Source organism: Diadema setosum, chromosome 11, assembly GCF_964275005.1.
Source record: "Diadema setosum chromosome 11, eeDiaSeto1, whole genome shotgun sequence".
Lineage (NCBI taxonomy): Eukaryota > Metazoa > Echinodermata > Echinoidea > Diadematoida > Diadematidae > Diadema > Diadema setosum.
Window position 1 is genome coordinate 37,508,044 of NC_092695.1, and position 17,848 is coordinate 37,525,891.

The 17,848-nt window shown below is 38.6% G+C and overlaps 2 protein-coding genes across 2 annotated transcripts in view; both read right to left on the reverse strand.

The window, feature by feature from the left end:
• LOC140235513 (microsomal glutathione S-transferase 2-like) overlaps positions 1-17,848 on the reverse strand; it is a 245,675-nt gene that overhangs the window by 26,457 nt on the left and 201,370 nt on the right. The window lies entirely within an intron of this gene.
• The window catches only part of LOC140234684 (phosphatidylinositol-3,5-bisphosphate 3-phosphatase MTMR2-like), a 28,051-nt gene that overhangs the window by 7,229 nt on the left and 2,974 nt on the right, over positions 1-17,848 (reverse strand). The window contains exons 2-7 of the mRNA XM_072314719.1: positions 11,307-11,385; positions 9,637-9,731; positions 7,436-7,546; positions 5,256-5,357; positions 4,444-4,527; positions 2,263-2,337 (exon numbers count right to left, since the gene is read on the reverse strand). Coding sequence (XP_072170820.1) covers positions 2,263-2,337; positions 4,444-4,527; positions 5,256-5,357; positions 7,436-7,546; positions 9,637-9,731; positions 11,307-11,385 — 546 coding nt within the window. The remainder of the gene's footprint in view (positions 1-2,262; positions 2,338-4,443; positions 4,528-5,255; positions 5,358-7,435; positions 7,547-9,636; positions 9,732-11,306; positions 11,386-17,848) is intronic.

Below are 17,848 nucleotides of genomic sequence, written 5' to 3' on the forward strand. Positions count from 1 at the left end.
TGTAATGAAGTGAAACTCCTTGAAAAGACACAAGCAACACATCAACATTCTATGGACTGATAAACAGCGAAGATCCCACCCACCAAGATAGGTACAATCAAACTGGCATCAATTATTCAATCTTGCATGAATTCTGCAGCATTTGTAAGCTTTGCACTACCAAGATAGGTACAATCAAACTGGCATCAGTTATTCAATCTTGCATGAATTCTGCAGCATTTGTAAGCTTTGCACTGAGGCATTTATTGCCCTTGCATTCATAAAATCAGCTGTACTCGGGCTCAAATCAAATGGTCAACGCAAATAGGACCTGGATCCCTTGCTGCTTTTGGCAGTAAAATACTATTAAAAACTATAACTGCTTATCTTCCATATGTGTCAAAATAGCCCTTTCACATCAACCTACTGCTGAAGTATATCTGCTTTTCATTATAAATTGTTACTATCTCTCTTTCTAATGCCAGACATCGGGAGAAGTAAAACACATCACATGAAAGTCTTTTTTTTTTTTTTTTTTTTTTTTAAAGAAAATATACGTATACATATCACAATCCATGGCTTCAAATCCCATCTTTTTTTATGGTTTCATTGCACATTCATTTCATTATTTTATGAGCAACTCCAACAACAACAATGTGATGGTGAGCACTAAATACAAGTTTCACATTAATTCTTTCATTCAAATTTCTTTATTTGGCTCTCTGTAAATCATACTCTCGGAGTGGGTCACATGGATTCAATCACCTTTCAGTTTTGCTTCATCTCGGTCTGCAATTACAAAAGTCATTACAGAGTTTTGGACGCTAGTCTACTCGATTAAACCCATGTTTATTGTGAAGTCTTTCTCGATTGGCAAAGTTCTGTCTACGGAGATGCTTATCAAAGACAAGATAGACATGTGTACATCTTCTCATATGAGATGGGTGTATTTTTCATGCTCAGGCAGCAAAACAATAAATGAGAAATGTTGCTATCACAACTGGTAGGCCCTGTGCCTCTGCAATATTGCACCATTCTCCCCATAGGCCTACAGTACATCTTGCTCATGTGAGATGACGGTTTTAGAAGACTAGCAAATAATAATTATCTGGTAATGATACACCATTTCCCATTTAATACTTGAGTCATTTAGGAAATACGGAAAACACATGACAGTTTACTATTTTCACTTGACCTTTGACCCCATGGCCCAAAACATAATCACTGTGCAGTAATGTGTGTATATGTGACCGTGCATCACAAAACGAACAAAAAATCGCACCCCTTGATTTTTACTGTACGTGAGGACTCAAAAAAGATGAAATGGATCAACCAAGTCAATATTAAGTTTTTCATATTTTCTGGAAGAGTTACCCTTCTTCTACATTATTCTTAAGTTTGGGATCATGAAATGGATGGGAAAGTGGATTTTCAGCAGTTTTTCTACAACCTTTTTTTGTAGCGTAGTGGGATCAGGTGTGTCTTAGAGGCCCCTTTTCATTTCTTGATTAAACCCTTTGCACACTCTTCACTTTCAAGTCTGATAACTATAGAAAGGATAATGCTACTGCTTTGAAAGTTGGCATTAATCATGGACAGAATGTGTTAATAGAGCATGCTCAATTTCATTTTAATCTGATAATCCCTTCATTGTCGTTACTCCAGTGGTTTACATCCTATTTTTTGTCCCATTCATCACATAGCGAAGCACGGTTTGGTAAAGATTAAACGCTTGAATAGACAGATAGACCCCATACTTCAGAGCCTCTTTTCTCGGTTCACACTTTTCCAGAGTGTGTGCTTTCTTTTCAATATTTAGATAGGTTAGGAGAGTCCATATCAATTGAGCTATAAGCTTAGAGTCTGCTTTTTCAGAATCTGCACTTAACTAAAAATCCATGTCAGGTGACTTTTTGTTTGGTTTGTGATGCAGGGTCACATATACCAAGCTCTGTCTACTCAGTAGCCCATACTGTACATAAAAATGCCAAGTTTCATTTGGATGCCTAAAACAGTTCTTAACCCATAAAGGCCAGATTGATTTTGCTATAACAAGCATTTAAAAACAGACACCTGCCCGAGTATTCTCCGGACTTGTCTTCAACAGGTTATGTTATGTCCAGAAAATTGATTACAGACATATGGTACAGATGGACAACCCAAAAGACATAATGCATTAGGCGACACTTCAGGGCGGAGGCTCACATTATTCCACACAAAAGTAAAACATCATACCTCTTTGTAATTTAATATCAAGTTTGTAAGCATTCATTTAATACTTACCACAGCAGGATAGGTGTCACAAAATGAGAAATTCTCATTAATTCTGGAAATTCTCCAGCTCTCGGTGGGCAGACCCTGCAAGGTGGGGGGGGGGGGGAGAGAAAGTAGATTTAATGTCAAACATTAGAATAAACGAAGCTTTAACTTTTCTGTTTCAAAGGGTTCATTTTTTGTGTGCTGATTGCAACTTTAACATGGTGTGGATTTCAACTTGAAGTACAAGGATCAAATTTTATTACTGTGGCTCTTCAGTCATGCTCACGTCATGGGACTCAGGATTCTCTCCCCATGACTGTCAGCTGACAGTCACAGTCAAGGAGTCCTGTGGTGCTACACTGAACTCATAATCACAAGCATGAAGGTTCAATACCCGACCAGTTTATGCTCCATCTCCTTGCTGTATATTACATGGTGATTCATTCCATTCTTGGCACTTGTGCCCCGAAGGAGAGGTACATGAACGAGAGTTACATTTCAACAGCTGGCTGCCTGATTACTGGCATCAGCAATGTATCATTAAAAAGACAGCTGAGAAGGCTTAGAAAAAATTGCAGGAGCATGACATTAATAACAACACAAGGACTTTAATGGAACATGTCAACTTAATTGTATCATTGTATATGTTTATGGAAATCTTTGGCCAAGTTATCTGTCACCCTGGGCTGATTTCAGTGCACTTCACTTTATCATAATTTCAAAGAAGAAAGTGTTTCTGCAAATATTCTAATACCTCCCCAAAATATTTGCACGATTTCAGTTTTACACTAAACCAGCTCAGCTATAAATTTGAGAAAAAACTTCTACACCATAACATACGTATGTCACATCTACAGTAACAACCATCATCACTTCAAGTCTGTTGGATCAAGCCACCTGTTGCAGACGAAGATGTAAGTCCCTTCAGAGTATATCAAGCCCAATCAACGAATCAAAGATATTGTTCTTTGGCAACTTTCAATCACATATAAAGTTCCAAGACCTGCCTAAAGCATGATCCTCTTCATTGCTGGTATATACACCAAGCAATCTTCTCATGGTCCTTTCAGTTTCACAATTACATCAGGGAGGTGTCTCTCTCATACCTCCTTAACCCGTTGAAGACAAGTCCCGAGTAAACTCGGGCAAGCGTCTATGGGAAATGTATGTTGTGGCAAAATCAAACCGTCCTCAACGGGTTAATTACATCATGTAACCATAGACTGCTCAGACTCTGTGGAGCCAAGTTTCTGCTTATGAAAGAGAAAATTGCTGTCAATTGCTTTCGTGCAACAAACAATGTATAAACAGCGGGTGATGATAACCACTCGAGAATCTAGATCACGGCCATCTCATTTTCTCAGTTTAAACTACATCAAACAACTGAGCAATGTCTCAGCTTCATAGCAGGTGGAAAAGTCCAAGTGGAAAGAGGGCACGCCCCTCAATGAGGGTGAAAATTATCATTTTATGGCCTGGTGACCGTCTTGACAGCCTCCCCCCCCCCCCCCCCCCCTTGAAAAAGAAAAAATAATAATAACGGGATGCAGATCAGAAATTGGCAGGAATTTTTGTAAATATCTCATTGCTTAAGATACATATTCTTTCCTTTTGCATGTGATAATACTCAATAGATCAATAACAATACTACTGTTACAACTACTACACTGTACTAACCACTGGTAATAAATGAAGTAGTAGTAGTAGTAGTGGTAGCAGTAGCAGTAGTAGTAGTAGTAGTAGTAGTAGTAGTAGTAGTAGTAGTAGTAGTAGTAGTAGTAGTAGTAGTAGTAGTAGTAGTAGCAGTAGTAGTAGTAGTAGTAGTAGTAGTAGTAGTAGTTAATAGTAGTAGTAGTAGTAGTAGTAATTAATGATAGTAACTTTGCTACTAACAATTTTGACAATAATAATAACCAGAGGAGTTCTGAGAGGATTCCTTAATTAGAGAACTTAAGCACCTCTTTCTTGTGTGGTTTCCCATGCAACACACAAGAAAATGACACTTCTGCAACTAATTGGCCCATTTCGTTCCGTTAGTGTGGGTGATTAATACCTCTTTTTCTTGTATTATCAAATCCTCTCACAGGTGGTAAAGTTGTATTGAGAAACGTCTAACATTGTCCAAACAAATTTAGAGAAAAATGATGTTAATTTTGGGGAGTTGGATCCCTTTAAAGGATTTCTGGAACCACCATCCATATATACCTGTCTCTTGTATTCTGCCACAGGGTCATACACGGCCCAGCCATCTTCGTGGTAGTACTCCTTGTACTCAAAGGCAAAGAAGGGCTGCACAAAAGGGAAAGGCAAAAAGGATAGCAAAGATTTATTGAGTAGTTTGTAGTGCATGGGAAGAAAACAAACAAAACATACAGCATATTGTCACTGTTGTTACGGAGGTTAACTTGGCCTAATGAACCATCATAACCACCAGAAATACCCAAACTCTCAAACAAGGTGTTTGGTCGATCTCGGTCATCTTGTCGAACTCTTTATTTACATATTCCTCCGCGGAACAATAAAGTGCCCAGAAATGATAGTACAATGCACATGTATCCATAACACTGTTCAATTCAAACAGCTGTGGTAGCTTTTGCTCACCCATCTTTGACACTGCAACTGCAACAAATTGCCCTACATCATGAATTTGAATATCTTTAACACTGCAAACTTTCTCATTTTCTAAAGGATAATATGCTGCCAACTTAACAATAATACTATCATTATTTGTAGCATCAAGTTTAGCTAATTCATTACATTGATACCTGGTTGCATACTTCTATGGAAGACATCAAAAGAAAATTGCTACACCACCACAGGCTTGCTAATAAAGTTTGGATAGATACAAGCTTGGAAATTTGGGCTCTGTGCTTGAGCACATAAAGGCTTAATGTTCACAAGATATGGGATGCATGGAAGAACAAGTGGAAGTCCTACATACAATGCCTCCCTTACAAGGTAGGACTATTAAGAATTCAGGAATATCCTTTGATGTTGATCTATATCTCACTACTTACCAATTTATTGGATGCAGGAAAGGCGTATTGTTGCACTTTCTCATAAACCAGCCTCCTGGAGTGGTTTTCCTGTTTGTGGGCAAATCTCAAGTTTCTCATATCCTATGTGAAACAGCATTAAAGGAAAAGGAAGAAAAGAAATTGAAAGAAAAATCATTGCGAATACACATTAACCACGTGAGTGCTGGGAGCTATTTCCTATACTGAAGTTCTGTGTGCCGAGGGGAATAAGTCATGTACAATCATATCACACTATGTTCACATGTGTATGAAAACTGAACAAAACTATTTAATAGTTCATTTTCAATGGGTGACACATCCTTTTATCAAAAGGTAACTACTCATGGCTTGGATCAGTTCCTAACATTTGACAATTCACTTCTCTGAAAGAGTGAGGCACAAAGAACAAGGGGGAGTGGGAGTGGGTTCACACAGTGACATCATGAATCTGGCAAGTAGTTCACAAGAAAGTTGACCGCATTCTAATCACTGGGAAATAAGCCAACCGAGCATTTACAGTGTTTACACAAACCAAACAATTACAGTTGTAGAAGGAAGGACTGCCACTGTTTTTTTTTGTTTTTTTTTCTGTTTTGCTTTGAGGTTTCATGTAACACTGAAAAATGATTAATGACTCATCATTACTCAATATGTTGGCAATGAGGGGAAGGGGCAATTTGGGCAACAAAGAAATGATATTTCAGCTGTTTCTATGACATTAAAAAAAAATTGTAGGCAGTAGCAATCTCAAAGTGCACTCAATCCTGCCTGTCAAGTGTCTCGCATGTTTGGTAATACAGGCCTAAAGAATTTTATCCCTCATACCTCCTAAAAAATCCCTTTTCCCCACCAACACAACAACACAAGACAAGACAAGCAAATGATTTAAAACAAACAAATCAGCTAAAATTACACAGGTATGTGCACAAGCAAATCTAATCCAAAGTTGATGTGCTGTCCAAATGGGGTGATAGATTTAGGCAATCTAAGAATTGGATGACCCACCATATACACACACTGTAAGCTCTAAATTTGTGACCTTTTCTAAACAGAATTAATGATATTTTAAATGCCAGTTCCTTACTAACTTTTCTGATAAGAGGTATTCTACAGGTGGTAAATCAATAAACAACACTGTGTCAGGGCTCCAGCAGTTCCAGCTGTTTCAACAAAGAATTTCAAACTTTTAGACAAATGAATAGAAACTGCCTTTCACAAGTCCCTATTATTGCTTTGCAATCATTGCTGATAGTTTAGAAAAGGGTGGCAGAGACAAATTAAAGAAATGTGGATTGGCAAATGGTTGTCATATCTACTGCAAATTTGCTGAGCAAGAAATGTGTGGATCATTAAGGGTTTTGTTTGTTTTATTCTGATTATTGTTTGTTTTTATGCTCTCTTTGATTGATGACAGCCAGTAACAAATGCAACATATATATTAAAAAAAAACCCAAATAGCCAGAACAAAACAAAAAGTTTGTAACACACTATTCACAAGAACCCTGAATACTGTCGTTACCAAGACTAGACTATGATAATGGTATAAATTATCACATAGAGCATTCATGAAAAACATCAGTATTTTGAGGATAATCCTACCACTGCCACTGTGTGATCCCTGTAAACCCACTGTGTGATCCCTGTAAACCCACTGTGTGATCCCTGTAAACCCACTGTGTGATCCCTGTAAACCCACTGTGTGATCCCTGTAAACCCACTGTGTGATCCCTGTAAACCCACTGTGTGATCCCTGTAAACCCACTGTGTGATCCCTGTAAACCCACTGTGTGATCCCTGTAAACCCACTGTGTGATCCCTGTAAACCCACTGTGTGATCCCTGTAAACCCACTGTGTGATCCCTGTAAACCCACTGTGTGATCCCTGTAAACCCACTGTGTGATCCCTGTAAACCCACTGTGTGATCCCTGTAAACCCACTGTGTGATCCCTGTAAACCCACTGTGTGATCCCTGTAAACCCACTGTGTGATCCCTGTAAACCCACTGTGTGATCCCTGTAAACCCACTGTGTGATCCCTGTAAACCCACTGTGTGATCCCTGTAAACCCACTGTGTGATCCCTGTAAACCCACTGTGTGATCCCTGTAAACCCACTGTGTGATCCCTGTAAACCCACTGTGTGATCCCTGTAAACCCACTGTGTGATCCCTGTAAACTTACCTTGCAGAATATCTCCAAGCCGTAGGAATTTTCTCCCCTACTTGTAGCCCCTCCCACTTTCTCAACCCTGTACACCGTTCCAAGAGGTACATCCAAGATGAATGGGGGTTCCTAAAATGATCATGGGGGGGGGGTGGGGGGGATAAACAAACATGTGATGAAAAAAATAAAGTAATATTTTCTCAAATGTGACATAATAGCCCGAATTAACGAAGGTGGTACAATTGAAACCATGGTTTAAACCATGGACAGAGACTGTAGTTTTGTATGGGGCGCCAAGTGTCGCATGGCCTATTTCGTTATGAAATCGGTCATTTCGTCAACGAAATGAACATTCTGTAACGAAATGGTCATTTTGGTCAACCAAGTGACTGATTTCGTAACCAAATAGGCCATGCGACACTTGGTGCCCCATATAAAACTACGGTCTTTGTCCATGGTTTGAACCATGGTTTCAATTGTACCACCTTCTTGAATTCGGGCCAATAAATTTATTCATAAGAAGATATGACTTCATTTAACTCTATGTGTCACGGTGTAAACTCCCCTGTGTACCACATTATTCTGAGGCTGCAACATAGTCATGCTTTGGGAAAACATTCTGTTTTCCAGAGCAATGTAACTTTTTTTTTTATAGATTTTAGTGATGCTGGACATGCAATGAGCTAATTTGTATTTGTAGAGAAAAATAATGCCAAATTAGCTATGTTGTAAATTTTACGACAAATCTCCCATCATTCAAATGACCAATGACTATTATATTGTCCAAGCGTGGCTTTTGCACACAAAACAGTGGTGGAAACTTAGAATTCACTTAAAAATCTATGAGGGAACACCGCCTGACATTCAATCACCACATCATGCAAGTTACATGTGACAGAAACGGATTCATGAGTGAAGCTTTCATTGCACTGCAGCATTTGGCGATTCATCGATCCGTTTGGGCGAGTTTGTGTGTTTCAGCAAAATATGTGAACTTGGCACACCGCTGACTGAGTCGGGCACGCAAACGTGGCACAAAAAGAGTTGATATGAGTCCATCATTTTGCCAAAGACAATTTGATCCTCATGTCCACCCATATTGTGTAATGTCTTCCCCCAGATGTCTGAATGCATTCACACTGGCTTGGTTTCCCATCTGGATTCAGCATCTAGCAGGCCTGAGCCTAGACCAGGTCTAATCCAGACATGGACTAGGGTTAGAAGATATGCTAGGCACCATCCAAAGCCTATATCCCACTCGTACAGAGTGAAAAGCCATACTCATCTCTCCCTTTAATCCCACTAATCATATATTACCTGGCAACTAATGGCTATGAACTAATAAATGAATGGTTTCAGTTTGGAGTGTGTCAATTGAACTAACACATTAAAACATGATGGGACTGTCACCAATACCACCCAGAATTACATTACAATGTCATCAGGATTTAATGGACTGTGTCCTTACTATACAATATTTCCAATTTCATGCATGTTAAAAGCTGTTCTTCCTCACACAGGACATTTGTATGGAGAATTATCCACTTTGAATATTAAACAAGAAAAGCACTTGGAGAGCACAGACCTCCGCCAAGCCAGCAACTCATTTTCACCCTTACACACATGTAATTTCCCAGAATATAAGCTTTTTGTTTTATACGTCATTGCACGGCGTCTTGCCCAAGCAGAGCGCACGCTTTAGTACACGTATCTAAACCTTCAGTACGCGCAGCTTGATCTCGAAGTTCGTTGACCTTATATGCCAAAATATGAAAAATCCTTCAAAAATCCATAAAAGATGCCCGGATCACTACCAAAATTGAATGAGGTGTTCCTTGTGTCAATATCGACATTTCATCCAAGTTTCATTTTAATCCGTACCCAACTTTTTGAGTTATTTTGCAAACAGACAAACCAATGCCGATGACTGAACACTTAACTTCCTCCTTCCTTGGCGGAGGTAAAAACTGAGAATCACTGAGAATCTTGTCTGGGAATGCAACTACTCGTGTAATTGTCTCATTAGTCCCACTTTGTGAAATGTGCTTGAGAAATACTCGGAGTATGTGGTATAGTGCTGTTGATTTTATGAGGAGAAACACAGGAAAAACCTCCGTCCGAATATTACAGAAGTCAGCAATTTTCTTCACCAGTAATACTAAGCAGAATCACACCTTACTTACTCAATACCACAATCACTGCACCACTCACAGACTTACCCTGTCTACCCCCTTGAAGTACAGCTTGTAATTGGTGATGGTCAGTGTACCCCTCATTGGGCCAGTGAAGGGACACAGGTACGTCACATCTTTGGCTGAAGAAGGTAAAAGAAAAGATGGTGACAAATTTGTGAGAGAGAAATTAATTATACAGAGTCTCAAATTTGTACAAGTATCATATTTTTCCCCTTATCCTTATCTTTGGTGGGGCAATGAGATAAGGATATAACTTAGGAGGATCAATTTGTGAAAATTCATTACCTGGTATTCACATGAGGTTAAATTTGTGCATCAGTGTGTGTGTGTGTGGGGGGGGGGGGGAGGGGGGCCACACCGCAATTTCATGGCTAGTTTTTTTATCATGATAATATGTACACATGTACATCTTCATGCTTTGATAGAAATATGGCAGCAGTCACAAACCCCAAGCTTTGTAAGGCACTATGTGTGCTTGCCCTTGTTCATCAATCGGCAAATCCACCACAAAGCTTCGCTCTGTACAATGGGTATGAACATTTGCAGATCTACTATCAGTGAATAAGGATTGCTTAATCAGTTTAATCCTCGTGTTAATCATAATGGCCTTCACTTGAGGCAATCAAATTGCTACACTACTGTGCTACTGGGTTTGAGTAAACTTTGACATCATGGCCACCTTGTGTGGGAACTACTAAACTGATTAATATGGGCAGATGGAGGGAAAATTTGTTCTTATCAGTATAAATGGGCAATGCATGCCTACTCCTCTTTGTCTTCAAAAAGTATCTTGCTACAAGTAATGCGGTTTCTGATTGATTGGTAATAATTCTGACAATCTGGCCGGACAGATTGAATGATCATGGAAAGATTTTGATCAATGCTACAAAGGGGAAACTGATACTGATAGCAGACGTAATGACACCACTTTGTTCTAAACCCATCCCTTCAAATTTTCAAAACAGGAAAGCTCTATTACTCTGGTGACTACCTAGAAAATTGCAAAAATATTTGGTGAACTATCATAGATATCCTGGTTTCTGTGAAAGTCATTCTGAATTAATGCATCTCATGAGATTTCCAAATCTGGAATATCAAATGTTATTTGGTCCAACTAAGAGAGTGCTCTGCTATATATATAGCAATGTGGCACCTATTTGTCAGTTTGATGATGACAAGACCACTGCAGCAATAATACCCATTACCTGATAGGTTAAAGGCATAATTTACCATTTGCAGATGAAACAAAAACTCAGCATTAGTGCTTTAAAATAGTTCTAAAATGTGAGTTTGGGATAGAAACAACCACTGTAAGAATTTGAATCCTTATAATCAATGTTAAGTATTGTTAAATCAGACAAAATATGAACAATAGTTATAATAAAAATGTTGCCAGACTAAACTGTCTACAGTTATGGTTCAATAAGAAAAACATTGATATCTCCTTATATTTCAGGCTTTATTGTAAAAAATTTGCATAGTAGGATGTTTTGTGATGCAACAGACCTACACATCAATATACATCAAATGTGATATCTTAAATATTTTTTAAACTCACTGTTCCCAAAGGTAAACAGGACCTTTGATACAAACTATCCTTGTAGAATGCAAAATGCTTTGTGAACAATCACAGACTTTTTCTCATTTCTTGTCCGCTGTAAAATTCAGTACATATCGGTGAATTAATAACACACCTATGCCTTCGATTCTCTCTCCAAGCAAAAGTGGGATTTCCTCGGGCTGGGAAAGTTTGGTGTTTTCTTCCCGGACAACCTGGAATGAAATATGGCGGGAGAAAAGAAGAGAGAAAAGAAAGGTCATACAATTGTGAAGCTACCTATGGACACTTACATCATGTTACAGACAATGTAAAATATTACGCATTTATAAACTATGAGCTACATATCGTCGCCGGTCACACGAACCGACGAATCACTCGATTTTGGGTCAAATTTTCGATTTTGAGATTTTCAATCATTTCGATAGTAGACATTCCATACTACATATTCTGAAATTCTCAGTGTGTAATTCGGTGTAATTTTTACGTAGTTATCACTTTTGTAGAAGTATGTAATTCCATTGGTGAAAATTATTTGTTTTCCCCATAGACGCGTGTGTTAAACAATCAGGTGATTGGACGGTTCGGTGACCGCGCGTACTAGTACGCGCGGTCACCGAACCGACGAATCAGTGCGCATTGACTTGTGTGTAGTTTTTGAGATTAAACAGTTCATTGACCGCGCGCACAGTGCGCGTACTATGTAATACATGCGTTGACAATGACAACGCTCAATGTACATGTACATATGGACACACATGGAAAATGACAACGTTCTTTGCGGACCGAAAATACATGCATGCAGCTCTTTGACGATTTCCCGCTTATTTGTTAACAATACAATTCGATAAAAACTTCACAAGTTAGAGCAAGAATTGAAGTCTGATGTACTACAAAAATGATTGGAAATTATAGACATGAAAGTGTAGCAACCATAAGTCAAAAATGGGTTAACTTCAAACGCGATTTTCTTGAATTGTCATTCTTACGCAAACCTGAGGGATTCGTCGGTTCGTGTGACCGGCGACGATATGGTACAGTATGCATGCAAGTACATTGTATGGAAATCATACCCAAAGCTGTATGAAATATAGATATTTCCATAAAATACATGCAAGCTGTGAGAAAGTTTAATCGTAGAAAACAAAATGTATTTGCCTTTGTTTTCAAAATTGCTCTTCCTTTCTTTGTCCTGCATTTATTTGTTTTACTGATTTGTTTGCGTCCTTGTTATGCGGTCTAGCTTGGAAAGTCACATTTTCTCTGTAAGGTCATCAGTGGATGTGATACATTTATGAATCATACACACATCTTGTTTTTGTTTTTGTTTTTCTCCTCAGGAGAGGTAAAGGGGAGGCAGGGGAATGGTTTTGACGGTCAGCTGTTTAAGGGGAAACCAGAGCTTGGCAGTGTTCATGGGAGGCAGTGGGAGGCAGCTGGGGGGGGGGGGGGGGGAGATTGTCCGTGGCAGGAAATCTGGGGGGAACGTCAACAACCATTCCCCAAGGTATCCGGTCTACTTGAGGAAATCTATGATTAGAGATCTTCCGTCATCGAGGGTGCCTTACAGAACTGAAACGTCTGTTCGTCTGTCTGTCCTTATTGCTGTTAGATTTCAGAGAATGAGTGTATGAGTGCATGCAAGTGTAAAATATTAATATACACTGTTATGACACAGCATACACAGAAGAGATTGCACTGAAAACACCTCCGCTCCTCAGAATACTGGTGTGTGTGTGTTTGTGTGTGTGTATGTGTGTGTGTACAAGAATGTATAGTTTTGAAAATAATCAAAAAGACTATCAACAGTAAACTTAATGCTAGCATGTGTTTTCTCATCATAAATCCTAGTTGGTTATCTTTGCGGTCTGGATTTGGCAATTTTCTTGAAGAGTAATGCCTTTTGGGGGGAACCAAAATTCATGCAGCTTGGGAGACATTTACATGGTGACAAATCAACCAGTCTCTTGCACATTTATTCAGCGATTTTGATCATGGCCAGGAAACCATACTTAAATCCAGCTACTTGTAACCACATCAGGTCTGCGATACAAAATGGCAGTTTGATACTTGTTTGCATTTTATTACAGGAGACATGACTGTCTTCACTTTCATTAATGCATAACTTCGAAACCACGCGCCTGGGCATCGCAAATTTGGAATAAAAAATGTGGGAAACTCAGAAAAAAAAAGTTGTGAAACATCGCTAAGTTTTCCCTTGGAAAAAAAAAAAAAAGATTGAAAATCACTCACTCATTCTGCCAAAGGTGGTTCTTGATCATGAATTTAACCACTTTATAAAATTGTCTCATAGGCTTCATGCTTCTTAAAATCATGCTTGCAGAGTATTTACCGGGTATAAACCACATGAGTTGGACTTCTGAGAGCAAATGATCGGCTGGCACGTCCATGCAGACTGACTATAGTTTCTGAAACCATTTACCAATGATACTGTTTGTGTGGGTACTTGCACAAGTTGCTGTGATACCTCGATATAAAAATTGTCCTCTGCAGGTGTTCTGAGTACAAGGAAGTTAATTGTTGGTTGATGAGAATTGATATCCTTCATGTCTGCAAAGAGGGTAACATCCCTGGTGACACTGTATCATGTGCCACAATGAGGAAAGTGTGTGTAGTGGATTCAATTTTCAGTCTTTGATGGAAACTCTCAACTCTTTAAATGTGCCCGACTCAGTCGATGGTGGATTAAGTTCGCATATTCCGCTCAAATGCACAAACCTGCCCGCCAAATGCCACCATAAAATGAAAGCGGTTCTCGCGATTCTATTCCTGCCCACATGTATCTTGCATCTTATTGACTATCAAGCAGTGTTCCCTAACACTGGATCTGCGGGTAAATTCTAAGTTTTGGTCACTGTTTTGTGTACAAAAGTCATGGCTCTAAAATAAATGTAGCTACTGGTCATTTGAGTGGAGAAAAAAAAATCATTGATCTGTCATACAATTAATATAAAGGCAAAGCTTATCATTATCTGTACAACTTTGCTCATGACAGGACCTGGGTAACAACAATTTAAAAAAGTTACACAGATTTAAAGAATAGAATGTTTTCCCAAAGCTCCATTTTCAACTTTTTTTCATTGAACACCCTTGCTCTGAATCACACAAAGAGTAAACTTGAGGCTATGCTTCTAAGCTCAGAATGTACCATGATGCAATTCACTCCATCAAACTTTTTGATTCCCTCTGACAACTGTATACATTATGTATGCAGGCATGACGTTTCTTAAAATTGTAACTTGTAGGACAATGAATTTTGCTAACTAGTGGTAGAATTTGTAATCAAAAATCACATTGATGGAATCACATGAGAAAGCGGATACAGGTACACGTACATGTACTACCAGTACCCCTTTTAAAAGAAGTTAGTGACTTCCCATCTTGGAGAATGAAACCCATTTGTATCACAGGATGCAATATTTATGTATTTAAATATTTAAATGTCACTTTGCTAAGATGCGTAAACTCATTAAATAGGTGTTATACACGCAAAAATATAAGCTGCAAAAACACAAACACACACACAAAAAAAAAACCTGCAGATTACACACTAAGTACATACTCTCGTTTCATTCTAGTAAGGTAAACAAATTTAACTGCTTAACAATAAAACTTGAAATGTTATCAAGGCTGCACATATCTATTGCGTGCTTGGTAGTTGAATTAGCTGAGCTGTAACAGTACTGTTAACATTCCATAACTTGTGAATCATGTTTGTTTTTTGTTTTTTTGTTTTTTTTATTCTTCTACAGGGTACTGTAAATGTAAGGGGTTTATGAAATGTTCATGGAGATCAATTACAGGATGTCAAGCTATGGGGAAAAAACAAAACAGATAAAAAATTATCTATTCATGTTGATCCTGTACAGGTTTAAACTGGGAAGATACACACTAAATATAAGTTGTATCAACAACTTCACTGCTTCCTCCTCCACCTAAACATTAAGATAAAACCAAAAAAATGATGCCGGTTCAACTCTCTCCATATTTGAAAGTAGATCACAGCAATAATAAACTCACTAGACTGTAACGCCGAACTCTCTCAGGCCGTTCATACCCAGTGCTTAGAGACTTGCTCCTGGTCGCAGATCCATGGACCATCATATTCATAACACAATGCGCGGGGCAAGTTCCACCTCAGAAAAGAACGATATATTCCCAGTGACATCTACGCGTATTCTAAACAAACTTATCGCAAACAGCCAGCAGTGCAAAATGACTTGCGGAAGGGGGAATGCAGCCCACGGATGAAAAGTTGATGCACCCTGTACTAAGACTCACATGATATAGAGAAGGCAGCACCCCACTAAAGCAAGAGGGTAACTGAATGTGAATGTTTGCAACCAAGAGGGGGGGGGGGGGGGCAGAGAAAGATAGAGGAGCCCATGAAGCCATGAATCACTTTCCAAAAATTCTTTCACTCATCTCTCTATGTGATAGAAAACAACAAGAAAAACAGTGATACAAATAAGAGTAAGGGGGTCTAGAAGAGAAAGAGAGAGAGAGAGAGGGAGAGAGGACCCTAAAATGATTAGACCGCAAAAGAACAGACAAGCACTGGGAAGGCATGATTGGGCTAGGGGATTAGCAACAGACGCCTCACATCACTGTCGCTTATGTAGATCCCTAGAAAGTCAGCGCGCTTGTAATTACTCCTCGTCTCCTATGAACAGCCCCCAGATCACTGCCGAGCTCTCTGGCCGCTTGTCGGCACTCTGGTAGGTCAAGGTCAGAGCAATCAAAACATGAAAATTGTTTCCAGAAAATAATAATGTTTGGTGGAAAGGCTGATGATGGCTTTTGTTTGCAATTGTTTGGTTTGTTGTTGCTGTTTTGTTTTGAAGTTCATTAACTGCACTCATCTATAAACTTTTTTTTTTGGGGGGGGGGGGGGACTGAGGAAGAGGTGAGGTTTCCAGTGGAAAGAAAAGCTTGGAATATTTCAAACATATCACAACTGTTCTTGCAGTCCACTCTTTTCCTTCACCCCTAAGGCAGAATACATAAATAATAAATCTTTCAACACCTACATCAACATACTGGCTAATATACTCTAAACTATTCTTGGACCATTTCACTCTCACTTCCTGCTCCCTTGTAGAAAGGTTTAGTTTGCACTATGCCAATGTCATGCCATATCTCTTTCCATAATCACAGTCAAGGTCCCTTCCGTGTTCCATAAACGTTTTGCACCGCATCCTCAATTCTCTATTAAATACAGAGCATTTTTGCCCCCTGTTTTTACTCAACATTGCTGATCGCAGCAATCCCTTATTGTTTTGTTTTCTCTCTCAATGAACATTTTTCCACGGCTGTGTCAGCACTCCTCAGACTCTACATCTCATATGATATGAAAAATCTTCCCATCCCCCTCCCCCAACCTAAATTCTGAATTCATTCACCTCACCCGACTGGAGGTACCAGCGACACACTATCAAGGTGCACAGCGCTACTCAGGGGCTGCACTAATAGAGGAGTTCCCCTACTGTAATGCACATATTGGCTGTCTTATTTTCCCTCAATCAGGAGCAATCCAATTTAATTTCAAAGTTGGTGAACATAATCAGAGACAGCTTTTACTGAGTAATTCACTCAAAATAGTTTAGTTCTACCATTAACATGCACTTAAGTAACTTCAAGGCCATTACGGTCCTAACTAAACCCCGCCCAGCCTGAATACATTTGATCTGAGAAGAAACAGTGACTTTAATTTTGGCAAAAGTTACAACTTTATGATCTTTTCTTTACTTGATTCCATAAGAGAAACATAAACTTGATGATCAATGGAACATGCTGCCCCCCCCAAAAAAAAGAGTAAAGTGTAAATAATTAACAGATGCTTGAAAAGTTCAACAAATATTTCAAAATATGTTATATTTCAAATATTAAAAAAAAAATGGTATTCAGAGTTTATCTTGCATTTCTCATTGCCAGGTCAGGAGAACAAATTCACTGATCACACATGACACTAATGTGAAAGCAGAAAAAAAAAAAGAAGAAAAAAGTGGGACAAATATTACTATAAAGCGTAGAATCTGGAGAACTTCAAATTCAATGGTTCTCCTTACGTGGAAACTAAACCTGTTAAAAAAAAAAAATTGAAATTTGATAAATCTAGGACTTTCCAATTCACAACAAATATGATTGTATTATGTTATTAAATGTAACCTACATATAGATACTCAATGACACTTCTGAGAAAGTGTCCTAAAGCACCTTCATCAGCACCTGATTTTATTTGCTTAATCTTATCAAAGTCAATCTTCTCTAGTGGGTAAAATCTTCTAGTGCTGTAAACGTGTATGTGTGCTATTATTTTTTCCATGCTGAGCGGGTGAAACCATGTTCACAGGTTCTTGAATTCATGCTGCACAATGGTCAACTCATTCAAAATGTGCAGAGAAAATTGTAAAAATATTTCAGTGGGTTATAGAATTTGCACTAGTTTAAACTAGCGCGGAATGCACAAAAACATAAATGCATCATGAACATTTATATGTTTACAGTAAATCTTGTTAATACAATTTTACTATTTACATTAATTCATGCATGTGCTCAAAACATATGCAGTGTTTAAGGGGGGAAAAAAGAAGACAATCTTCAAGCTACTCAAGAAACAAACTTGAGGAAATCTATCAATTAAGCAGAGCTCTGTTT